Below are 26,923 nucleotides of genomic sequence, written 5' to 3'. Positions count from 1 at the left end.
CCGCCGAGCTCAGTGAGCTGGAACTATGTGAAGAAAAAGAAGTCAGCGTTGTCCGCCTACTCTCCGCTCAGGTCCTAGATACTGCCGGCCCGTGTTCCTCTCCACGTCGGCCCGGCCTACCTCGCTCTACAAATGGGAGAGTTTCGAGCCCTCTGTTCCGTGGCGGCGGCGTGGGCGGGACAGACGGCGGAGGGATTCCGGGCGCGCGCGCCGTGGCCGCTGGCGCGGAGCTTGTGGCGCCAGAATTCGGAGCGCGGAAGAGACCCAGCAGCGGCCGCTCGGAGCTAGATCCCTCTTCGGCCGCGCACACCAAGGCCGTCAGAGAGAGAAGATGGTGGTTCTCCGCAGCAGCTTGGAGCTGCAGAACCACTCCGCCGCCTCGGCCACGGACTCCTTGGACCTGTCCAATGAGTTCCTCAGCCTGGAGCAGATCGGCCGGAGGCGGCTCCGCTCGGCCGGCGCGGCGCAGAAGCAGCCCGCGGTGACCGCAGCCAAGGCGGGTGTGAGTACCGGCCTGAGGCGGGCTCCCTGGGCGTTGCCCGGGGGGACTGCCCGCAGCCCGGCGCCCGGAGGGGTTTGAGGGTGGGCGGCGCCGGTCGGGGTGACAGTTGTCGCGGGAGGAGTGTGGTCGTGGACGAGTAAAATGGAAGCTCTTGGGATCGGAGCCCGACGGGCTGCGGGTCGGGTCGCAGAGCTGAGGCTGGCCGGGAGAGGACTAAGCATTTGGTCACCACCTACTTTTACGCAAGAGGAAATCGAAGCCGGCCAGAGTGGAGTGCGGTCTGGGGCCAAGCCGCGGCTGTTCGGCCGCCCCCACGACCCCCCTCCCTGACCGATCGATCGCCCAGGCTCCTGCCCTAGGTTCGCATCTACCTGGAGGCAGCACGCATCCCCTGACTGCTTTCGGTCTGCGCCATAAACATTGGGGGGAGGGGGGCACAGGGACGGAAAGATTGTAATTAATTCAGGTTTTCTGACCTCCATTTACGATCCGGAGGGGTTCCATTATAAGAGCGCAGTGAATAATACCAGGTTGCATAACGTAGACGGATGAGGACCCACATTTCCTGAACACTCCCCCACTCCCCGCCCCAGCCCCGAGGCCTCATCACAACCCTTTGAGAATGCATAGTTGTGAGATCTGTTTGACAGATGAGGAAACGGACTCAAAAAGGTAACCAGTAAGGAAGGGGTAGGTCTAAAATTGGCTCTCAGATTGCTAGCCTCCCAAATCGTCCCCTTTCTATTCCGTCATGCTGCAGTTACCAACAGTGTCTATAGGGGAAGTTTGGAAGGGAGGAGGGTCCTCGTGAAAGAAGTGCTGCTTCTAGGTCTGAAGTACAGTTAAGGTTTTTGCAGGGCAGAGTTAGAGCTGAGCAGAGTTACTCCCCTCTCATCCACCTCCCCACCCCAGCTGCTGAAAGAGGCCTAGATGGAGGGATTTCAGCATTCGGAGAAGGTCGAAGAAATCGAGGAAGCATCGCTAATGAAGTTAAGGTAGCAAGTCATATAGTTGGATTGAAGGTGTTGGAGTGAGTGAGGGTAGGCATGGAGTAGGAAAGACAGGGTCCGAGAGAAGGTTGTGAACTTCAGAGTGGGAATGAGAGGCTCGGGGAACTGTGTGGTGAAAGTGACAATGTCATCCTCTTCTGTTTAGCAGACGATTTCAGGGTCTTGTTTTAAGTCTTCTATTAAAATCTTGTATTTAGATTAGGCATCCCATTCTGGTTGCTCCTCTACTGAGGGGAATGGGTTAAAAACTATAGTCCTTCAGTCTCTGAAATTGTGATTCTGAATTGAAAAGACAAGTAATTTCCTGACTCAAGATTAGTTTCTCAGTCATGTGCCAGGAATTGGCAGAGATCTGAAGAGACCAAACACTTCTGCACTGAAATTGGTCACTTGGTTCACTAACCTGTTTTCAGAAAAGCTGTTTCGGTACTGACTGATTATTTATGTCCGGGATAACACTAGATCCTATGAACATGATGATACTTAATGATATATTGAATACTGGCTAAAAAAAAAAAAAATAGGCTCTTCGTTTGTTTTTTTTTTTTTTTTTTTTCTTCAAGATAGGGTCTTGCTGTCTGTCTCACCCAGGCTGGAGTGCATTGGCACGATCTTGGCTCACTGCAGCCTCCACCTCCCAGGTTCAAGCAGTTCATCTACCTCAGCCTCCCAAAGTGCTGGGATTTCAGATGTGAGCCACCCCGCCTAACCAAATACATAGGCTCTTAGGAATACTGTTAATTTCGAATTTCAATTTCAGCTTCTCAGGTTTACCAGTTATCAGCAGGTTTCTATACTTGTTAAATGGGGTGATACCCTCCTGCTGTGAGGATTAAATGTGGTCATACATGTAAGGAGATTAATTGAACAGTTAGCATATAGTTAGGACTCAGTCATTGTCAGCCATTGAGGCCATCGTCAATTTTAGTTAAGAGCCACCTTTTTTTTTTCCCCCCCAGTTCCTCAGGTAAAAAACCTTAGGTTGTTCTTGACTCCTCTCACATCCAGTGTATTAGCAAATTCTGTTGGCTCTGTTTTCAAAATACATTCCAAGTCTGACTATTTCATATGTCCTCCAGTGTTGTCATGCTGGTTCAAGCCGTAATCTCTTTCTGGATTATTTAATATTTATTTATTTATTATTATTAGTTTGAGACAGTTTTGCTCTGTCACCTAGGCTGGAGTGCAGTGCTGTGATCTCAGCTTCATGCAATTTCCGCCTTCTGGGTTCAAGCGATTCTCCTGCCTCAGCCTCCTGAGTAGCTGGGATTACAGGCATGCACAACCATGCCTGGCTAATTTTTGTATTTTTTGTAGAGACACTGTTTCACCGTGTTGGCCAGGCTGGTCTCAAACTCCCAGTCTCAGGCGATCAGCCCACCTTGGCCTCCCAAAGTGTTGGGATTACAGGCGTAAGCCACTGAGCCTAGCTATCTTTCCTGGATTATTAAAATAGATTCTTGATTGGCCTCCTTCCTGTTTTCCACTATTTATATATACATATACATATATATACATATATATATATATATATGTATATATATGGTGCTCCGCCCTCCCTCAACAGTCAGTTCTATTTATTTATTTATTTTTGAGACAGAGTCTTGTTCTGTCACCCAAGTTGGAGTGCGGTGGCACCATCACAGCTCACTGTAGCCTCAGCCTCCCAGGATCAAGTGATCCTCCCACCTCAGTCTCCTAAGTAGCTGGGACTAGAGGTACACACCACCACACCCAGCTTATGTTGTTTTTTCTTTTAGATGGAGTCTCTCTCTCACCCAGGCTGGAGTGCAGTGGCTCGATCTTGTCTCACTGCAACCTCCTGCGGGTTCAAGCGATTCTCCTGCCTCAGCCTCTCGAGTAGCTGGGACTACAGTCACATGCCACCATGCCCAGCTAATTTTTGTAATTTTAGTACAGATAAGGTATCATCATATTGGCCAGGCTGGTCTCGAACTCTTGACTTCAGGTTATCCAGCCGCCTCGGTCTCCCAAAATGCTGGGATTACAGGCATAAGCCACTGTGCCTAGCCTCATTTTTAATTTTTCTGTAGAGATGGAGTCTCACTGTGTTGCTCAGCCTGGTCTCGAACTCCTGGACTTGAGCAGTCCTTCAGTTTCAGCCTCCCAAAGTGCTGGGATTAGAGGTGTGAACCACCACACCCACCAATAGTCAGTTCTTAATGCAGTCAATCTTTTAAAAAGTCAAAGCAGTTGATCACTCAAAATCCTCTTGAACTCCCTATCTAAGTAAAAGTCTATAAATTTGGGAGCAGCCCTAAGCATTCCCACCTCCTTTATCTCTGTAATGACATCTTCTCCCAGCCCTTTATAAGACCTACTCTATTCCAGCCACACTAGCAGAGCTACTCCTTTAATACCAGGGCCTTTCCATCTACTGTACCTCTGCTGGGAATATCATCTGGATATCTACATGACCCAGTCTTTTATTTATTTATTTATTTATATCTTACATTATTTTAAACTGAAAAAAAAAAAAAACCTCGGGAGCTATAGTACTTTAGTGTGGTCCAGAAATTATGCAAATAACTCAGTCCTTATAACCTTATGTGGTAGGTAAAATTATCTTTTTTTTAAAATGTATATAAGAAAACCGAGGCACTTGAATAACTTGCCAAATTCACCTTATAGTAAGCTGTGACTATGATTCAAATTTAGAAGTCTTCTTCAAGTCTTTGCTAAAATTTCACCTTTGCAATGATGCTTACTATAAGCCCCATATTTAAACTTAATACCACTTACCTAACATTCCTCTTTATTCTGTTTTGCATTTTCTTTTTTTTTTTTTTTTTTTTTGAGACAAAGTTCCACTTTGTCTCCCAGGCTGGGGTGCAGTGGCACAATCTCAGCTCACTGCAACTTCTGCCTCCCAGGTTCAAGCAATTCTCCTGCCTCAGCCTCCTAAGTAGCTAGGATTACAGGCAGCCACCACCACACCCGGCTAATTTTTGTATTTTTAGTAGAGATGGGGTTTCACCATGTTGGCCAGGCTGGTCTTGAACAACTCCTGACCTCAGGTGATCCACCCGCCTCAGCCTCCCAAAGTGCTGGGATTACAGGTGTGAGCCACCATGCCTGGCATCAACATATTCTATAATTTTCTGTTTTTAAGTATTTTTCTCTGTCCCCAAATCAGAATGTAACTGCACTGGGATTTGGGTTTTGACTTTTTGTTTGGCAATGTTGTTTCAGCACCTAGAACAGAAACTAGCAGATAGTAAGTATGTATTAAGTATTTGTTGTTGATTGTCCTTACTCTAAAGAGACATAAGTCTAGCAGAGGAGACCTAGTAGCAATATACAGAGACTATTTGCCATAGATCCCATATTGTGGTGTATGGTGGTTGAGCAATTAGAATGCACTCTGCTGGGTGTCAGGGTAGAATCCCCACAAGGGTTCCCAGCTGGCGTTGTACCTTTTGGAGACAAAGTACTCCTCCCTTCTATACATCAAGGTGTCTGTGTAGACCAAATTGTAATCACAGTGTTATTTAGTCAGCATGCAATTGGATTCAAATAAATAGGTGGCCTTTAGGGTAATATATTCATACTGAAGAGCCCTTTAGCACCAAAAATGAGAAACATGCCTCTGTGATTGGAATATTTTTTGATTTGGGGGCTTTACATTCAATACTTTTTTTTTTTTTTTTTTTTTTTTTGAGGTGGAGTTTCGCTCTTGTTGCCCAGGCTGGAGTGCAATGGCGCAATCTTGGCTCACCACAACCTCTCCCTCGCAGGTTCAAGCGATTCTCCTGCCTCAGCCTCCCAAGTAGCTGGGATTATGACAAACACCACCACACCTGGCAAAGTTTGTATTTTCGGTAGAAACGGGGTTTCTCCATGTTGGTCAGGCTGTTTTCAAACTCCTGACCTCAGGTGATCCACCCACCTTGGCCTCTCAGAGTGCTGGGATTACAGACCTATATTCAATACGTTTGATTGGATTACACCTTGCTGTTTATATCAATCATGAATTTTAGAGACTTTACTCCCTGATCACCCTGATTATATTTGGATATTTTCTAGCCTCCCCAGCCACATATTTATTGACAGGGCATTTCTTAAGATAGGTTACTTTTATGGGTCGTTACATTTATTCACATTGATTCATTGACTTGAATTTTTTGTAGTCTTAATTTCAGGCTGACCTTATTTTTCCTTCTCCTTCCATTATCTCTGATCAGGCTGACCTTATCTTCAAGTTCTGAAGTTACCTATAGTCATCTATTTATTAACTACATTATATTTTTACGTTTGGAATATGCTCTCGTTCAGCTGGGCTTATGGATTTGTTTTTTTGTTTTTTCCTGACTTGTATACGTTCCCTGAATAATGTGGTGGTGGTGTTCTAAGTTTGTTTTTTTTAAACTTTTATTTTATCCTACCAAATTTATGGCTTTGGATACCTTTTCTGTAGTTTCTTTTTCTTCCAGAATCAGAGTAACCATTGTCTGTTCCTGTACTTTCACAGGTCTGAGGTTCTTTGGTTTCTGTAAAATAGGGTTGTTTCTCATGCTGAAGAGTCACTTAAGGATGGAGAGTAGGGTGCTGTTGTTTTTTTAATTGATGATGATCATAGATTACTTTTGGTTCTTTATGTTTTATTTTTTTTTCTTTTTTTTTTTTTTTTTTTCTGAGACGAAGTTTCGCTCTTGTTACCCAGGCTGGAGTGCAATGGCGCGATCTCGGCTCACCGCAACCTCCGCCTCCTGGGTTCAGGCAATTCTCCTGCCTCAGCCTCCTGAGTAGCTCGGATTACAGGCATGTGCCACCATGCCCAGCTAATTTTTTGTATTTTTAGTAGAGACGGGGTTTCACCATATTGACCAGGATGGTCTCGATCTCTTGACCTCGTGATCCACCCGCCTCGGCCTCCCAAAGTGCTGGGATTACAGGCTTGAGCCACCGCGCCCGGCCTATTTTTTTTTCTTTTGAGATGAAGTTTTGCTCTTGTTGCCCTGGCTGGAATGCAATGGCGTGATCTCAGCTTACTGCAGCCTTTGCCTCATGGGTTCAAGCGATTGTCCTGCCTCAGCCCCCCGAGTAACTGTAAACATCTCCCAATTACAGGCGCCCACCACCACACCCAGCTAATTTTGTGTTTTTAGTACAGATGGGGTTTTGCCATGTCGGCCAGGCTGGTCTCAAACTCCTGACCTCAGGTGATCCACCTACCTCGGCCTCCCAAGGTGGGATTACAGGCCTGAGCCACTGTACCCAGCCTACTTTTGGTCGTTTACCTACCTTTTTATTCTTCCATATGTTAGGTAAAATAAAACATGCTGCAGTATGTAGAAGATGCTATTTAAAAAATTGTATGTTGATTCAAAAGTCTGGAAAGATACTCAGAACTCAACACCAATATGTATAACATACAGGAGATTTTTAAAATTTGAAGCATAACACAGTACAGAAAAATGAAAAGTATGCAGCTTAATGAAGTATCATCAAGCATAGATAGGGAATTTTTGGGTGTGGCAATGAATGGTGCTCCCTGGAGTTGGGTGACATGGCAGCTCTGTATTTAGTCATAAACAAGAAAGGGCCCTTGATTTTAGGTTTAGAAGTTACAGCTTTATTTGGGAAACAGTGAAGGGCTAAAGCAAGGATCTGATGAGATAGTTTTTAGGATGGATTATAGTTAACAAATCTAGAGCTTAGAAGACCAGTTTAAAAAGATTATAACAGTAGACTGATTATGGTGGCTCAGGCCTGAAGCCAAGAAGGGTGGATCACTTGAGGTCCGAAGTTCGAGACCAGTTTCACCTGGCCAACAAGGTGAAACCCTGTCTCTACTAAAAATACAAAAATTAGTGGGATGTGGTGGTATGCACCTGTAATCCAAGCTACTCAGGAAGCTGAGGCAGGAGAGTTGCTTGAACCCAGGAGGTGGAAGTTGCAGTGTGCCAAAATTGTGCCATTACACTCCAGCTTAGGTGCAACACAGCGAGACTGTCTCAAAAAAAAAAAGATTGTAATGGTAATAGCTACCACTTACATAGCCGTTGCTATGTGCCAGGCAGAGTACCTGATAGATTCATATATTTCTCTTTATTTATAAACTATTATCCTCATTACTAGATTCTTAGTACCTAGTATCCATATACTAAGTATTCTAGGTTACTAGATCCTTAGTATATGGATAGCCTTAGTATATGGATATTAAGACACAGAGACCTTATATGACTTGCACAAGATTACACAGCTTTAAGTGATGTGCCAAGAATCAAACCTAGGCACTCTTAGCTCCAGAGTTTGGGTTCTTAACTAATGCATTGTTAATCACATATACCAAAACAGAAAACTAGAGTTTAAGTTAAGGCAGTAGTAGTAGGAGTGGAGAAAAATGCCAAATAATACAGCACAGGATCTGAGAGTTGTTTGAACACAGGGAGGGAAGACAGTGCTGTTTCCAGCTAAAGAAGTGAGTATAGACCTTTGGGAGTATTATGGCAGAATTCCTAAGAGGTTAGGACTACTTATCCTTGAGGATGAATAGAAAACAGCAAATCACAAAAATAATTAAGGAGGTCTGAAGCAATGCCTATATTTTAAAAATGAGAAGTTGAATCATGGAGCCAAGAATATTAGGTAAACCAAGAAATCAAAGCGTTTAAGAAAGTAATGGTCAGTCACAGTGGCTCACACTTCTAATCCTAGCACTTTGGGAGGCCAAAGTAGGAGGGCTTGAAGCCAGAAGTTCAAGACCAGCCTGAGCAACATAGTGAGGAACCCCCCACCCCAATCTCTAAAATAAAAATAGGCTGGGTGTGGTGGTTTACATCTGTAATCCTAGCACTTTAGGAGGCTGAGGCAGGTAGATAACTTGAGCCCAGGAGTTCAAGAACCAGCCTGGCCAATGTGGCAAAATCCTGTCTCTACGAAAAATACAAAAATTAGCTGGGGTTGGTGGCACCTGCCTCTATAGTCCCAGCTACTGAGGAGGCTGAGGCAGAGAATCGCTTGAACCCGGGAGACAGAGGTTGCAGTGAGCCGAGATGGCAACACTGCACCCAGCCTGGGTGACAGCAAGACTCCATCTCAAAATTAAAAAAAAAAAAAAAAAAAAAAAAAAAAAAAAATGCATTAGCCAGGCATGGTGGCACATACCTGCAGTTCCAGCTACTGCTTCGGAGGCTGAGACAGGAGGATCTCTTGAGTTCAGGAAGTTAAGGCTGCAGTAAGCCATGATTGTGCCACTGCACTCCAGCCTGGGTGATGGAGCAAGATCCTATCTCTGAAAATAAATAAAGAAGGTAGTGAGCAATTCTGTAGAAGTCAGTGAAGTAGAGAAAAGGCTATTGGATTTAGTTATTGGGAGTTAGTTGTGAATATACTGCAAGAGCTATAGAGGTAGAAACTAAATTGGAGTTTACAGAGTAGATCGATTGTGAGGTGATTTAAACTCATGTTTAAAGACAAAGCTGGAAGGATAGCACAACTATAATGGTATAACCTGTATACCATTGTCTATTAGAATATACTGCTGTTTAAGTTTTCAAGGAGCCCCAAATTTGTATTGAGTATATCCTATTTAAACCTTATTTGTTGAATTGGTATTTGAATTGACTCAAACAACGGGCTCCTCCATCCCCAAACAAACTTTCTAAAAAATGTAAAGCTTTTTTTTGTTTGTTTGAGACAGAGTTTTGTTCTTGTTGCCAGGGCTGGAGTGCAATGGCGCCATCCCAGCTTACTGCAACCTCTGCCTCCCGAGTTCAAGGGTTCAAGCAATTCTCCTGCCTCAGCCTCCTGAGTAGCTGGATTAGGGGCATGCGCCACAACGCCTGGCTAATTTTTGTAATTTTTTGGTAGAGATGGGCTTTCACCATGTTGGTCAGGCTGATTTCGAACTCCTGACCTTGTGATCCGCCCACCTCGGCCTCCCAAAGTGCTGAGATTACAGACTGAACCACTGCACCCAGCTGAATTTAAAGCAGCTTCTTCTTATTTTTTAAGACAGAGTTTCGCTCTTGTTACCCAGGCTGGAGTGCAATGGCACAGTCTCAGCTCACCGCAACCTCTGCCTCCTGGGTTCCAGCAATTCTTCTGCCTCAGCCTCCTGAGTAGCTGGGACTACAGGCGTGCACCATCATGCCCAGCTAATTTTTGTATTTTTAGTAGAGACGGGGTTTCACCATGTTGACCAGGATGGTCTGATCTCTTGACCTCATGATCCACCCGCCTTGGCCTCCCAAAGTGCTGGGATTATAGGTGTGAGCCACCGCTCCTGGCCTGAGTTGTTTTTTTTGTTTGTTTGTTTGTTTCTTTTTTTTGTTTTTTTTTGAGACGGAGTTTCGCTCTTGTTACCCAGGCTGGAGTGCAATGGCGCGATCTCGGCTCACCGCAACCTCCGCCTCCTAGGTTCAGGCAATTCTCCTGCCTCAGCCTCCTGAGTAGCTGGGATTACAGGCACGCGCCACCACACCCAGCTAATTTTTTGTATTTTTAGTAGAGACGGGGTTTCACCATGTTGACCAGGATGGTCTTGATCTCTCGACCTCATGATCCACCCGCCTCGGCCTCCCAAAGTGCTGGGATTACAGGCTTGAGCAACCGCGCCCGGCCTGGCCTGAGTTTAAAGCTTTAATAAGCTTTGTCTTCTGTGAAAAATAACTTAGAATATTTTTATTATGTAACTGTCTACTTTAGGAAAAATTTTTTGTTATTGTTGCTTTTTCTCTATGCGAACTTAACTGATTCCGCCAAGTCGTGAGAGGCTTAAAATTTAACAAAATACATATGTTTCCTCTCTTAAAACTTCATTTTTAAAAACTACCAATGCTCTCAATATTAAAGTAGATTTTAGCCAAAAAATAAATGGGAATACTACATCTCCAGGTTAAAGTTTCAGATTAAGTTTGTTTTCTCTTTGTTTTTTACTTTTTTGGAAATTTTTTCTGATAGTATATGTGAAAATGTGAAAAATAGAAAGCGAAAGTCCCCATCTCTGTCATCCAGTGTTAATTACTGTTAACAGTGTTTAACTTACGTCTTGGGAATTAGATGGCTTCAATTTAATACCTGTTCTAGTTTTTCTTAGGAAATAGGATATACACAAGAAGATAATTCATCTAGAGGTAATTATAACATCAGAAAAATTTGCAGCAAACCTATATATAATACATTCAGCAATTTGTTAAATAGATTCATGTAACAACAGTAAAGCCAGCCTGGGATGGGATCAGGGACTCAAATGTTTGACATTTTTTTCCTAAAACACTACCTGTTTTTCTAAACTGATTTGTTTTCAGAGTAGTAGGGCATAGAATTTTAGGGTTGTTAGGAACCTTTGACTTTGGCATCTATCGTTGGTTGGTTGGTCATTCGGTGGGTTGGTCGATCGATCGGTCGGTTGGTCAGTCAGTTTGTGACGGAGTCTTGATCTGTTGCCCAGGCTGGAGTGCAATGGCATAGTCTTGGCTCACTGCAATCTCAGCCTCACAGGTTCAAGTGATTCTCCTGCCTCAGCCACCCCAGTAGCTGAGATTACAGGCATGTGCCACCACGCCCAGCTCATTTTTATATTTTATTAGAGGCAGGGTTTCACCATGTTGGCCATGGCTAGACTGGTATCAAAGTCCTGACCTCAAGTGATCCACCCACTTTGAACTCCAAAAGTGCTGGGATTACATGCATGAGCCACCATGCCTGGCCCTACCTTTGCTTTTTGTTTGTTTGCTTGTTTTCTTTTGTTTGTATTTTAGGTACCTTTGACTTCTAATGTGAAAATACACTGTATGATTTCAGAACAGTGTATAAACTTTGGAATACTTTTTGATAGAACTACTAGCTCATAAAGCAGCCCATTAACTTAGCCTCTAGTCTATTTATTTTACTAAAATTAAGTTACATAAAGCTGTATGGTTTTTACAACAGATTAACATACCTAAACAGTTTTGTTTTGGTTTGGTTTGTTTTGAGGCAGGGTCTCACTCTGTTGCCCCGGCTGTAGTGTAGTGGCATGATAACGGGTCACTGCAACGTCCACCTCCCAGGCTCAAATTATCCTCCCACCTCAGCCTCCCAAGTAGCTGGGACCACAGGTGTGCTCCACCATACCTGGCTAATTTTTTTGCAATTTTAGTAGATATGGGGGGATGGGGTTTTGCCGTGTTGCCCACGTTGGTCTTGAACTTGGTCTCAAACTTGTGAGCTCAAAGCGATCTGCCCGCCTAAGTCTCCCAAAGTGCTGGGATTAAGGCATGAGCCACCATGCCCTGCCCCTAAACAGTTTTTTAATTCAGCTATTGCATTATCTGGGTTAAATTGGGCAAAATATATAGTAATAACTCTTTTTCATTGTCCAAGCCAAAATTATAATTCTGATTGTTTAGTTATTTTGAGGTTGCTGCTGGTGATTAGATGACAGTATTTTGATGTGTCTGTATCTTTCTTAGGTCTTTCTAATTTCTATAGCCTTAAAATAAATGAATACTAGTCTATAATAAACTATTACAACTTTTTGTAGTTGATGGAAAACTTCACTGTCTAGACTACTTTTTACAAAGTGGTTATGAACTACTTGTTATGAACTTCAGTAAATCTTATATTAGCTGCTTCATAGACATTGCTGATACTTGTTTATCATGAAATGGTTATTCTAGATACTAACTTGTGGTTTCTTGGGGAGATGCAAAATGATTCTACACAAAAAGCAGTTGTTACTAACTTGTAATGAGAGAAAACTCTTTGAAAGAATTTAAATTGGGAGTTTTGTAAAGAAAAACTTAGAACTTAGATGACTTTCTTAATTTTTCTTAAAGGATGGGTCATCAGTTAAGGAAGTTGAAAACTACCACCGAACACGTGCTTTAAGATCTTTGAGAAAAGATGCACAGAATTCTTCAGATTCTAGTTTTGAGAAGAACGTGGACATAACGGAGAAACTTGCTAACGGCAGGCATTTTACAAGGTAATACAAGATGGTTGAACACTAATTCAAAATAGTTTTAAAGTAGTAATTTAGGATTTGCATTTAATTTTTAAAGTGTATTTTTGACTGGTTATCAAGATTCCAGGGCTATAAGATATAATTTATTTGAAAAGAAATGATCACAAGTGATATTAACAAATTAAAAATTAGTATATACAATTCAAGTTTTTATTCAAAGATGATATCTGTAATATGTATAAGTACAGCTGACAAGGTTGGCTGATGTAGGATCAGTTCTCAGGTATCTGAGAATCTCAAGAGACTTTTTGTGACTATAACTTGCCTGTGATGTGTGTGTGGCTCTGCTTCGTAGTCTATACAGAGCCTTCATTCATAATTGTAGTTCTGTTTCTGATTGCTTGCTATAAGATTTTCCATCAATTCTGAGTCATTTAGTATATGAATTTCTATGTGTTGGTGTTATTTCTAAAGCAGTCTGTACAAAGGAAGCAGAACATACGGTTTTTTGGTTTTGTTTTTAGTGTAATGGAGGTGGCATGAAACCCATTTTAAACTCAAGGAATCAATTTTAATGGATTAAGTAGTTTGGCTAAATTTATGGAACTGGAATATCTTTGGTTCAGGGCGAAAAGCCCCAATTAGAATAAAACTTGTTTGATGAAATAATTATCTTTGCCTGGCACCATGGCTCAGGCCTGAGCACTTTGGAAGGCCAAGGCAGAAGGATTACTTCAATCCACTATCTGAAGAAACGAAAAACATTTTAGGCCCCTAAATTGTTGCCTTATAGAGAATTGCCATAAAATTTGAGGCCATATATCGTGTTTACAGTTGAATTCGCATCAAGTAGTACTACTTCAGTTATCTTAGGTTAATGAGATAAGACCAGAATCAGACCTTAATACATAAATGATTCATCTGCTTCTGTAAGAAAGGCAATATGATGTGATATCATGACATACTATTTAAATGAATGTTTGGAACATTTCCAATAAAGAGAAGTAGATGAGTTGACTCTTCATGATACACAGCAGTAAATACCCCCATATGATACACAACATGCCAAACTCGAGAGAAACTGATAGCAGTCAATACCACATTCATACACCAAATGGTTATTTCATTTTAACAAAAGCCCTTATTATTTTAATATGTTTGGTTGATGGTTGGTTTTTAAATTTTATTTGTATAAAACTTATAAGTGAACTTGTATGTAGTTTGGTTTACATAGTCATACAAAAAAATTAATGTTAGAAGTTCTGTTTTTACCTTTAAAAGGATCTCTACAGTATTCAAGTTTATAAAACATTGTGTTTGGCTTTATGTTAGAAAGGTATTAAGGGGGCATAATAAAATAAATGCTTTTCTATCTGGATTTAAAGAGGAATGACTTGGTGTTTTTTGTTTTGTTTTGTTTTTGAGACAGAGTCTTGCTCTGTTGCCCAGGCTGGAATACAGTAGCTCGATCTCAGCTCACTTCAACCTCCACCCCCTGGGTTCAAGCAATTCTTCTGCCTCAGTCTCCTGAGTAGTTGGGGTTACAGGAGCGCACCACCACACCCTGCTAATTTTTGTGTTTTTAGTAGAGACAGGGTTTCACCATGTTGGTCAGGCTGGTCTTGAACTCCTGACCTTGTGATCTACCTGCCTCAGCCTCCGAAAGTGCTAGGATTATAGGTGTGAGACACCGTGCCCCGCCAACTTGGTATTTTTAATTAGATTACTTCTAAAATATATTGGATTTCTATCCTTTTTATTCATTCTTTTTTTTTCCTTTTGAGAAAATTGCCTTGCTTTGTTCCCCAGGCTGGAGTGCAGTGGCATGATCCTGGCTCACTGTGGCCTCAACCTGCCAAGCTCAAGTGATCCAGTGATCCACCTCAGCCTCCCAAGTAGTGAGGACTACAAGTTTGCACCACACCTGGCTCTTTTTTTTTTTTTTTTTTAATCGAGTCTCACTCTTTTTTCCCAGGCTGGAGTTCAGTGGTACAATCTCGGCTCACTGCAACTTCTGTCCTCCTTCAAACTATTCTCCTGCCTCAGCCTGTGAGTAGCTGGGATTACAGGCATGCACTACATGCCTGGCTAATTTTTGTGTTTTTTTTTTCTTTGGAGACGGAGTCTTGCTCTGTCACCCAGGCTAGAGTACAATGACGCAGTCTTGGCTCATTGCAACCTCTGCCTACTGGGCTCAAGTGACTCTCCTGCCTCAGCCTCACAAGTAGCTGGGATTATAGACACATGCCACTGTGCCCAGCTAATGTTTGTAGTTTTAGTAAAGACGGTTTCACCATGTTGCCCAGGCTGGTCTTGAACTCCTGACCTCATATAATTGACTCTTTTTCTGGGCCTCAGTCTCCCAGAGTTTGGGATTACAGGCGTGAGCCATCACGCCCAGCCTAATTTTTATATTTTTAGGAGAGACAGGGTTTCACCATGTTGGCCAGGCTGGTCTAGAACTCCTGACCTCAGGTGATCTGCCAGCCTTGGCCTCCCAAAGTGCTGGGATTACAGGTGTGAGCCACCAAGCCCTGCCTCATTTTTAAATTTTTTACAGACATGGAATCTCATCTTGTTAACCAGGCTTGTCTTGAACTTTTTTGGACTCAAGCAACACCCACCCCCCGCCCCCACGACCCTGCTGCTTCAGCCTACCAAAGCGCTGGGATTATAGGCGATAGCCACCGTGCCTGGCCATGTTATTTTTTAATAACAGCCTTATTGAGATATATTCATATACCATAAAATTCACAATTCTAAAATGTACAATTCCATGGGTTTTAGTATATATATTTATATGTGTATTCCTTTGAGACAGAGTCTTGCTGTGTTATGCAGACTGGGGTGCAGTGGTGCAATCTTGGCTCACTGTAACCTCTGCTTCCCAGGTTCAAGTGATTCTCCTGCCTCAGCCTCCTGAGTAGCTGGAATTATAGACATATGCCACCATGCCCAACTAATTTTTTTTTTTTTTTTTTTTTTTTGGTGAAATGGAGTTTTGCTTTTGTCACTCAGGCTGGGTTCAAGCAATTCTCCTGCCCCAGCCTTCCCATGCCCATCTAATTTTTGTATTTTTAGTAGAGACTGGGTTTCACTATGTTGGCTGGGCTGGTCTTGAACTCCTGATCTCGGGCAATTCACCCATCTCGGCCTCCCAAAGTGCTGGGATTACAGGCATGAGCCACCACTCCTTGCCCAGTACTTATTGCTGAGTAAGAGTCAATTGTATGGATATAACATTTTGTTTACTCATTCATTAGTTGGTGAGCATTTGGATTGTCTTCACTTTTTGGCTATTATGAATAATGATATGAATATAGGTATACACATTCGTGTGTGGAGGTAGGTATCAGTTCTTCTGGGTATACACCTGGGAGTAGAATTGCTGAGTCAAATAGTAACACTAACATTTTGAGGAAGTAGCAAACTTTTGCAAAGCAGTTGCGCCATTTTCTGTTCCCACCACCAATGTATGAGGGTCTCTATATCCTCACCAACACTTGTCATAGTCTGCCTTTTTGTTGTTAGCCATTTTAATGGATGTGAGGTATCTCATTGTGGTTCCAATTTACCTTTGCTTGATGGCTAATAATGTTGAGTATCATTTTATGTGCTTATTGGCCATTTGTATGTCTTCTGTGAAGATTTCCTATACAAAAATCCTCTCCCTGCATTCAGGTCATTATTACAAATAGTGATTATTATTTTATGTAATGGTAACATCAGGATCTGTTTGCATAAGGCTTATATAAAAGAGCCTACAGTATTTTTGAGTCCTTTTTTATATACTTTCTTGTTTCTTACCTTTGTCACTGTTGTCAGCATGCCTGACTATAGAAATCTCATTTCCTTCCTATTTACCCTTTGTTTTCAATCTATTTGAGGTTCAATGACCAGAAGATCAAGATTGTTAGAAAAAGGCAGGAAGATACGAGTAACTGTGTCATGAGGGCAGGATCTACATACTTACTTGATCCTGGGGTTCTTAACTAGGGTCCAGTGATTGTATATAGTCTTCACAGAGGGTACACAAAGCCTCTGAAATAATGTTGAAGTTTGTGTATACTCATAGCTTTCATCAGATTTGCAGCGGTTGACAAAGTCCAGCTGCCTATTTTTGTAGATAGTTTCTTTGAAACACTGCCATGCCCATTCATTTTGTGTGTAGCTCTTTTCACCCTGTAATGCTGGGTAACTGTGACAGAGGAGACTGTATGGCTCACAAGCTTAAAATATTTACTGCCTAGCAGTTGCCCTTGGAAGGTTGCTTTCCTCCTGCAGGCAAAAAGAAGGCAGTGGGGTGGGTGGTTGAGAAAAGTAATGCTTTAGTCATTCTGTTTCTAGCATCTGAAAGGGGACTGGTTTATAAAATGTATAGAACTACATAATGTGAAGGGAGGGTCTCCTTTATGAGAAAAGTCTATGAGCCTATGAAGAAACTAAGCCTTTCCCTATAGATTGACTACTCAAAAGTTTATTTTTGAGATGGAGCCATGTTCTGTTGCCCAGACTGGAATGTAGTGGTGCAGTCTTGGCTCACTGCAGCCTCTTCCTCCCAGGTTCAAGTGATTCTCCTGCCTCAGCCTCCTGAGTAGTTGGGACTACAGGCACCTGGCTAGCTAATCTGTCTATCTTCCCTTCCTTCCTTCCTTCCTTCCTTCCTTCCTTCCTTCCTTCCTTCCTTCCCTCCCTCCCTCCTTCCCTCCTTCCTTCCTTCCCTCCCTCCCTCCCTCCCTCCTTCCTTCCTTCCTTCCCTCCCTCCCTCCCTCCTTCCTTCCTTCCCTCCTTCCCTCCTTCCCTCCTTCCCTCCTTCCTTCCCTCCCTCCCTCCTTCCCTCCCTCCCTCCCTCCTTCCCTCCTTCCCTCATTCCCTCCCTCCCTCCTTCCCTCCCTCTTTCTTCTTTCTTTTTGGCTGGCTAATTTTTTTTTTTAATAACGAATGTGATCGCTAAATTGTTTTAATTTTTATTTTTAGCAGAGATGGTTTCACTGTGTTGGCCAGGATGGTGTTGAATTCCTGACTTTAGGTGATCCGCCTGTCTTTGCCTTCCAGAGTGCTGGGATTACAGGTGTGAGCTACTGTGCCCAGCCAAAAGTTTTATTTTCTTCTTAATTCTTACCTGTCTTCCAAGAGAGATGAAGAACTAATGATGATTTACTTTGTTACGAGAATATATGAGTTAATTCATCTGGGGAAGATGGTTTTATTTTACTTTAAATTGTAATATTTGAAATTCCACGTATAAGCGAGCCCACTTGCAAAAATAGCTTAATACATAGGTTGATTAACAGATGCAGCCTAAGTATGGAAAATTGAGTCACTAAAAATAAATTAATGGCACATACTGTTTTTCTCAGTGAATTTTTAGAAAAAAGATGAGGAAGATACTTTTTTGGGACTTGAAAGATGTTTCCAATTCACAAGATTATGTTTGCCAGTTTGTAGATGGAATAGATCATTCACAAATGGGGCTATTTCTACATGTGAATGAAAATCATGTCATGTAAAGATTGTAGCCAGCAGATGTTTTTAAAAGACATAAAAACAAATAAATAATGCTTGCAAAAATGCTGACAGGAGATTTAAAAAAACAAATTTTAAAAAATTGATGTATCACTAAGAGGCATTATTTCTGTTTATAGTAATACATTCCTCAAGGATATGGGACCACTATATCCTTGTGTCATAAAACATGTCTTGATTTTGCTCAGTTTAGTTTGATTATACTTAAATAGTTAAGCTAAGGTTTTCTTTTTTTTTTTTTTTTTTTTTTTTTTTTTTTTTTTTTTTTTTTTTTTTTTTTTTTTGAGACGGAGTTTCGCTCTTGTTACCCAGGCTGGAGTGCAATGGCGCAATCTTGGCTCACCGCAACCTCCGCCTCCTGGGTTCAGGCAATTCTCCTGCCTCAGCCTCCTGAGTAGCTAGGATTACAGGCACACGCCACCATGCCCAGCTAATTTTTTGTATTTTTGGTAGAGACGGGGTTTCACCATGTTGACCAGGATGGTCTCGATCTCTTGACCTCGTGCCTCGGCCTCCCAAAGTGCTGGGATTACAGGCTTGAGCCACCGAGCCCGGCCTAAGCTAAGGTTTTCATTTCTTGTTTCAAGATGCTTTTGATATATTCTCTTTAAGAGTTAATGCATATATCACTGAACTTCACATCAGAGTTCTTAGACTTTGTTTAACCATAACCCATAACTTATATATGTATTCCCAAGCTTTTTGTTTGTTCATTTTTGAAATAGTCTCTTTCTGTCGCTCAGGCTGGAGTGCAATAGCGTGATCTTGGCTCACTGCAACCTCTGCCTCCCAGGTTCAAGCAGTTCTACTTCAGTCTCCCGAGTAGCTGGAATTGCAGGCACTGGCCACCACCCCCAGCTAATTTTTGTTTTTTAGTAGAGACAGAGTTTCACCGTGTTGGCCATGGTGGTCTCAAGCTCTTGACCTCAGATGATCCACCTGCTTTGACCTCCCAAAGTGCTGGGATTACAGGCGTGAGCCACCATACCTGGCCTGATTTTTTTCAGTATATTTTAGCTTTTTTTAGGTATCTCAGTAGAATGTAAGAATTAAAGTTATATCAGTTATAGCCAGCTATGGTGGCTCATGCCTATAATCCCAGCAGTATGGGAGGCTAAGCTGGGAGAATTACTTGAGGCCAGGAGTTCAAGACCAACTTGGACCAAAAAACGAGACCTCCCATCTCTATAAAAAATGTTAAAAATTAGCTGATATAGTGAGACATGCCTATAGTCCTACCTACTAGGGAGGCTGAGGTGGGAGGATTGCTTGAGCCCAGCAGTTTGAGGCTGCAGTAAGTCATGATCATGCCACTGCAGTTCTGTTGGGCAACAGAGTAAGATCCCATCTAAATAAATTTTTTAAAAATACAGTTATGTCAATTGTTTTGAATTATCTAATTGTTTTTGAAATATAGGCAGTTGGCCAGACAGCAAGCTGATAAAAAAAAGGAAGAGCGCAAAGAAGGTAAGTAATGTTCAAGGCATTTCAGATTTTAAAATGTGTAATTAATATTCTGTTTACATGTTTCTTGAGGTACATACAATAAATTTTACATGTTTAAAGTGTATAATTTGTTAGGTTTTAACAGAAGTATATGCCATGAAGCCACCCTTACTAGATAGCGAAGGTATTTATTACCCCCTAAAAACTTCCCCAGACCCCTTTATAATTCCTCCCGGCTCTTCTAGCTTCTCTCCTTATTCTTTGATGTTGCCTACCTCCCAGATTCCTGAGCAAGTAGTTTCATTGAAACATAGCTGTGACCATTCATTTCGGAACCCATTCTCTGTTATTATAGCTTAGTTTGTATTATCTAGAGTTTTATATAAATGGAATCATACAGTATTTATTATTTGTTTGCCTTCTTTCACTCATCATAATTACTTTGAGAATCTATGTGGTCACTTTTTTGTTGCTCAGTAGTGTTCCGTTATATGGATATACAAAAATTTATCTCCTCATCTTTTGATGGACTCGGATTGTTTCTGGCTTGAGGCTATCACAAAACTGCTTTAAACATTCACATACGAGTCTTTGTGTTGCATATCTTTCCTCTTGGAATTAGAAGGGCTAGATTGTATGGTAGGTGTGTGTTTTAACTTTAATTTTGTTTTCTAACGTTTTTAAGAAAGATAAGTTTAAGATACTGTAATTTTTTACATGCAAGTGTAGCTTTTCAATTGTTCATATTTAGAATTGTCTTATAAATACTATTACTTCAAATGTTTCTGTTTATTTTTATATATGCATTTGTGAAGACAAAGTGATTCCAGTTACTCGGTCATTGAGGACTAGAAACATCGTTCAAAGTACAAAAGAACACTTACATGAAGAGAATGGCGATGTTGAAGTGCGTCGAAGTTGTAGGATTAGAAGTCGTTATAGTGGTGTAAACCAGTCCATGCTGTTTGACAAACTTATAACAAAGTAAGTAAAAATTCCTCCGATCAAAAGGAATTATCTGTCAGAAACCTTTTGTTGGGGAAGGATCATGGATTTCAACATTTAATCATTCCACTTATGTAAAGCATAGAGGAGAATGATTAGGTCTTTGTGACAATTCTATATATGTCTCTATTCTTGGAAATAAATTTTAAAATATTTTTATACAAGTAAATCAATGCTTCTTATAAAACATTAAAACCCTAGTAGTGCCAAAAGATTGCAATGGAAGAAAAATAAAGTTTTTAAAATTCTGCTACTCTTTTACAATTTTGGATTATATTTATATCTTTTTTTTTAAGCACTGCTGAAGCTGTACTTCAAAAAATGGATGACATGAAAAAGATGCGTAGACAGCGAATGAGAGAACTTGAAGACTTGGGAGTGTTTAATGAAACAGAACAAGTAAATATATTCTTCCATTAAGGAAATTATTTAATAATATCCAGTTTAATTTTTTTTTAATTTTTTTTTTTTTTTTTTTTGGTACCTAATCCATTTTTGGTTAAACATCACTTTTCCAGCATTTATTTGATCAGTCATTAGTTACTGCTGGAATTGTAAGAGTTTATGGCTGTAAATATCTTTATTTTAAACAAGATTGGAGGATCCAACTTGATTTTTTTAATAAATAGATTCCCCATGTTAACGACTTTTATTTAAACATTTTTAGAGCAATCTTAATATGTACACAAGAGGAAAACAGAAAGCTATTCAAAGAACTGATGAAGAAACAACTGATAATCAAGAAGGCAGTGTGGGTTAGTCTCTTCTCTTGTTCTGTCTCCTGGGATTTAATTTAAGAACTTTTTACTAAGTAGAAAATAGCCTTTTTATTTAGAAGGTGTGACAGTTTGTGAGAGAGCAGAGGATTAGTAACTTTAAAAAATGGGGACGGGAGAGCTTAAAAGGATAGTATATTTTGTTTGGAAAAGTAACCGAAATCAGCAATCTGAAGCTAATATTATTGGTTTGCCTATATAATACATCTGGTATAAAAAACACACTATATATCTCTTTTAGTTGAAAGATGACTCGAATTACATTTTGCTATTCCATTTAGGACTTATTACCATAGTCTGTTAGAACTTACCTTGAGTGAAAATCAGTTTTCTGAAATGCATTTTAAATGTTTGATGAGCATGTTTTACCATTATCATAAGTAGACTGAGTTTTGCAACATGTAACTCCATGACAGCCAGATAGGCTGGATGAAATGTCAAACTTAAGTTTAGAAAGCAAAAGCTTAGTGAGGAGATTTGAAAACTTGTCAAAAAGGTACGTTAACTTGGAAGCTTAAGTTTAGTCACCTATATCAATGAAATTCACAGAAAGACTAAAAACTTTAGTTTGTTACTTGCTTAACAGTAGTAACCTTCAAACTTTTTTTTTTTTCCATCCTCCTGTTTTTACAGTTTTTTAATGTTGGAAAATAATTACAAGTTCTTCCTATGAACAATCTAGGAGTGTAGATAAGTGTTTAAAGGGTGGGTCTTTCTCTTCCAACTCATCTATGTTAAAAATTGTTAACATTTTGCTGAGTATCCTTCTGGAAGTAAGTATCCCTTAATTGTAGAATCATCTGAAGAGGGTGAAGACCAAGAAGATGAAGATGATGGTGAAGATGAAGATGAAGATGATGATGATGATGATGATGATGATGAAGAAGATGGAGAAGAAGATAATCAGAAACGTTATTATCTTAGACAGAGAAAAGCTACTGTTTACTATCAGGCTCCATTGGAAAGTAAGTGCTATATATATTCTTTCCAGGAAATGTAATTATATTAGCTTTGTATTTGCTGTTTCTCCTCTGTTATTCTTGTATTTTTTTTGTATTTTTTTGTTTTTTTCATATTTTCATTTTGTTGTATACTCATGACTGTTGTCTTTACCTATCCTAAATTTGTAACAAATAATTTCTCTGAAAAAAGTTAAAGTTAGCCTTGACCAAAGCAAATAATAGTAAAATAAAGCAAAAAGTTGGGCTGTTTTTGAATTTTGTATCTGTCTTTATTTTAGATTGCACAGCTTTCTACTTAATTTGTCAGTTTGTATAGATAGGACTTCTTTTGATTTATGTTAATATTATGTACCTCAATACTTGTGTGAGCGTTAACATACAAGGCTGATAATCACCTGCTATACATCTCTACAGTCACAATGGTTGTTTATGACTAATGTGTGTTTTGGTTGGTTGGTATCTGTGCTGTACATGTTAGCAGCTGCAACCCTCTGGACATAAATGATTTAAAACATGAACAGCAAAATATTCCATAGTAGATATTTACTAGTACTTCATGGAAGGCAGTAAGCACCTTTGTAAATATTTAGATGAAGAGCAAAATTATTTTCATACATATTTATATGCCATATATTTATTTCTTTTTTTTAGAACCTCGTCACCAGAGAAAGCCCAACATATTTTATAGTGGCCCAGCTTCTCCTGCAAGACCAAGATACCGCTTATCTTCCGCAGGACCGAGAAGTCCTTACTGTAAACGAATGAACAGGTTTGGTTCTGAAATACTGATTAATTTATGACAACATAATTGTAGTTATGTTAGGGCTGGACTCTGGAATTTTAGGATTGGGTGTATTAGGATAAAATTCTAGAATTGTGTATTTGGGAGAGCTTAGTTTCTATGCCTTTAGTAATCTAATCCCAGTACCATTGACTAGTTTTTGTTTTTGCTTCCACTAATAGGAAGTGTTAGTAACTACCTTAGTAAAGTAGTTTATTCTATGGTTCCACACTTTAATAGTAGAGCTACTATTGACTCAGGGTTTACTGTAGTCCTGGCTCTGTGTTAAGCATTTTACATAGATTGTTTTATTTAATCTTCACATTAAGTTAGAGTATAGGTTTAGTCTTTGCATACCGTCACAGATGATTTTCCTACTATGTTAGATGTTCTAAGCTACATGGCCTCTAGACCTCTCATGACTCCTGGTTATCTTTTTCTGGATCTGTTTTATAATTTGTTCCTCTTCTGTTGTAGGAACCATTCATTTCCTTTGACTGTTCAGTATGTGTTGATTTCTTTTCCTTCTACATCCCAACAGTTGTTGTTGGTCAGATTTAAGTCCAAAGAGATAATTCTTTTATTTTATTTTATTTATTTTGGGATGGAATCTTGCTCTGTTGCCCAGGCTGCAGTGCCGTGGCACAGTCTTGGCTCACTGCAACCTCTGCCTCCTGGGTTCAAGTGATTTTCCTGCCTCAGCCTCCCAAAGTGCTGGGATTACTGGCATGAGCCACCAGACCTCTTCAAAGGGATAGTTTTGATACTTCCTCATCAATGCGTTAGGACAATCAGGGTAATAGTAGCATTTTGGTAGTTCATGAATGAGAGAGAAGACTAAAAAAGGAAAAAAATTATATTCATATGGGTAATGGTACTTTTTCCCCTTAATATTAGAATTTTCTCAGAAGTAAGACCAAAGCCTCAGGATATTTCAATTATTTGAACAGTTTTTGGAAAAGTTTTCTTCTAGAAACAAACCATTTAATCATGTTTTGGTCATGGAAGGCAGCACCTTTATAAGTGCTGAAGGTTAATTTCTTTTAGGAAAAATAAGAAATACTATATGTCTCTAGATCTTTTCATTTCATTGTAAGAATCACAAGTGTACATCTAGATTTCATGTTTCATCATCCTATTTCACATGACCAGGGTCCAGAAGGATCGAGAATCAGGAAGATAAATTCAACTTCTAAGGGCTTCTCAAGATTAACTGCACTTGAAAGGAAGCTGCATGTCCGTATTCTCATGGGCCCCTTAGTGTAAAGACCTCTATTTTGGTGGTGAAATGTAATGATCTTCAGGAAAGGAAAGGAAGATATAGTGTTCCCTAGAACAGAATCCCTGCCACCACCAGGCACAAGACCAAGGCACTGTTATGGTTACCTAACCCAAAGGGTAGATGTCTATTTGATCCAGCAGAACTAAGAGGTGATAGCTACCCTGGGATTTTATTTCTTTTCACATCCACCCTCACATCCCCCTGCCACCCCGACAAAGTCTCACTCTGCTGCCCAGGCTGGAGTGCAGTGGCACAATCTCAGCACACTGCAACGCCCACCTCCTGGGTTCAAGCGATTCTCCTGCCTCAGCCTCCTGAGTAGGTAGGATTACAAGTCCCTGACTAACTTTTTTGTGTTTTTAGTAGAAATGGGGTTTCACCACGTTGGCCAGACTGGTCACAAATTCCTGAGCTCAGTTAATCCATCTGCCTCGGCCTCCCAAGGTGCTGGGATTTCAGGCATGAGCCACTGCGCCTGGCCTCTTCTCACGTCTCTAATGAATGTATGCTTCTGGAAGTAACATACTTGTTGGTTGACTAACTTTACATTTAAACCTCCAGTGTATGTGTCTTGCAGAGGGTAGGTTTTTTTTTTTTAAATCCCTTTGATGTTCATGAGTTTCCATATTTGTTTCACAGTATCTAGTCTTCCCCTGTGGAAAATGCCTCACATCGTTGAGTAGCTCCCTGTTACAGGATTTTTTTTCTCCTCTAATGATTTGTGGGGTTTTTGTTTGTTTGGTTTTTGAGATGGAGTCTCACCCATCACCAGGCCAGAGTGCAGTGGCGCAGCCTCAGCTCACTGCAACCTCCATCTCCCGTGTTCAAGTGATTCTCCTGCCTCCCCTCCTGGGTAGCTGGGATTTATAGGCCCGTGCCATCATGCCTGGCTAATTTTTTTTTAAGGTAACGTTACCTTTGAATAAGGTAACATAATAGTACAATTGCGTCACCAGTATTTCAGTATATTCTTTATCTGTTGTGAAAGAACTAGAACTGGCAAGAAGTTGAAGTTGTTGGTTAGATTGAAATTGCTGATCCAGTGTTTATTGGTGTCAGATTTTTCATTGGCTTTCAGTAAAATGTGAGTTGGGGGATGAGCACATGTGAACAGATACGTGTGTTTAAAATGTTTTTTATTTTTATTTTTTCATTTTGTTTGAGACAGAATCTCACTCTGTCGCCTAGGCTGGAGTGCAGTGGCACACAGTCTCAGCTCACTGCAACCTCTGCCTCCTGGGTTCAAGCTCTTCTGCCTCAACCTTCCGAGTGACTGTCACTACAGGCACGTCCCACCATGCCCAGCTAATTGTTGTATTTTTAGTAGAGGCAGAGTGTCACCATATTGGCCAGGCTGGTCTTGAACTCCTGGCCTGTGATCTGTCCACCTCAGCCTCAGAGTGCTGGGATTACAGATGTGAGCCACCACGCCTGGCCTAAAATGTTTTTTATTTTTTATTTATTTTATTTTTGGTTTTTGCTTTTCAAATTAAGGAAACGTTTTCCTATGAAGATGGATTATACTGACTTGCCTCAGCCCCTCTTTCCCTTTTTAAAAAAATTTTTTTATTTCCATAGGTTTTGGGGGAACAGGTGGTATTTGGTTACATGAATAGTTCTCTTTTTTTTTCTGAGGTGGACTCTCGCTCTATCACCTAGGCTGGAGTGTAGTGGCATGATTTTGGCTCACTGCAACTTCTGCCTGCTGGGTTCAAGCGATTCTTATGCCTCAGCCTCCCAAGTAGCTAGGATTACAGGCATGTGCCACCACACCTGTCTAATTTTTGTATTTTTAATAAAGACAGGGTGTCACTGTGCCCTTTATTTCTTTCTCTTGTCTGATTGCTCTGGCTAGGACTTCCAGTACTAGGTTGAATAGAAGTGGTGAGAGCGGGCATCCTTGTCTATAGTTGCAGTTCTCAGAGGGAACAATATAGGCTTTTCTCCATTCAGCATTATGTTGGCTGTGGTTTTGTCATAAACGGCTTTTGTTATATTGAGGTATGTTTCTTGTATGCTGATTTTGCAGAGAGCTTTAATCATAAAGGGATACTTGATTTTGTTGAATGCTTCTTCTGCATCTATTGAGATGATCATACGATTTTTGTTTTTATTTTTATTTTTTTATTTTTATTTTTTTGAGACGGAGTTTCGCTCTCCTTACCCAGGCTGGAGTGCAATGGCGCGATCTCGGCTCACCGCAACCTCCACCTCCTGGGTTCAGGCAATTCTCCTGCCTCTGCCTCCTGAGTAGCTGGGATTACAGGCACGCACCACCATGCCCAGCTAATTTTTTGTATTTTTAGTAGAGACGGGGTTTCACCATATTGACCAGGATGGTCTCGATCTCTCGACCTTGTGATCCACCCGCCTCGGCCTCCCAAAGTGCTGGAATTACAGGCTTGAGCCACCGCGCCCGGCCTGATTTTTGTTTTTAATGTGGTGTATCACATTTATTGACTTGAGTATGTTAAATCATCCCTGCATCCCTAGTATGAAACCCACTTGGTCATAGTGGATTATCTTTTTGATATCTTGTTGGATTTGGTTAACTAGTATTTTGTTAAGGATGTTTGCATTTGTGTTCACAGGGATGTTGGTCTGTAGTTTTTGTTTTTGTTTTTGTTTTTGTTATGTCGTTTCCTGGTTTTGGTATTAGGGTGATACTGGCTTCATAGAATGATTTAGGGAGGATTCCCTCTTTCTCTACCTTGTGGA

General features: G+C 40.7%; 1 protein-coding gene across 1 annotated transcript in view; it reads left to right on the top strand.

Annotated features, from left to right (window-relative positions):
• The first annotated feature begins 202 nt into the window (after positions 1–202).
• ATAD2 (ATPase family AAA domain containing 2) overlaps positions 203–26,923 on the top strand; it is a 69,585-nt gene continuing 42,864 nt past the window's right edge. Inside the window, exons 1-8 of the mRNA XM_003933091.4 lie at positions 203–502; positions 12,300–12,448; positions 19,371–19,420; positions 20,215–20,383; positions 20,701–20,803; positions 21,072–21,159; positions 21,975–22,145; positions 22,794–22,911. Coding sequence (XP_003933140.1) covers positions 332–502; positions 12,300–12,448; positions 19,371–19,420; positions 20,215–20,383; positions 20,701–20,803; positions 21,072–21,159; positions 21,975–22,145; positions 22,794–22,911 — 1,019 coding nt within the window. The 5' untranslated portion in view covers positions 203–331. The remainder of the gene's footprint in view (positions 503–12,299; positions 12,449–19,370; positions 19,421–20,214; positions 20,384–20,700; positions 20,804–21,071; positions 21,160–21,974; positions 22,146–22,793; positions 22,912–26,923) is intronic.

The sequence above is a fragment of the Saimiri boliviensis genome, chromosome 15 (assembly GCF_048565385.1).
Source record: "Saimiri boliviensis isolate mSaiBol1 chromosome 15, mSaiBol1.pri, whole genome shotgun sequence".
Lineage (NCBI taxonomy): Eukaryota > Metazoa > Chordata > Mammalia > Primates > Cebidae > Saimiri > Saimiri boliviensis.
Note: the sequence above shows the minus strand (reverse complement) of the source record. Positions and strands in the feature narration are given on the sequence as shown.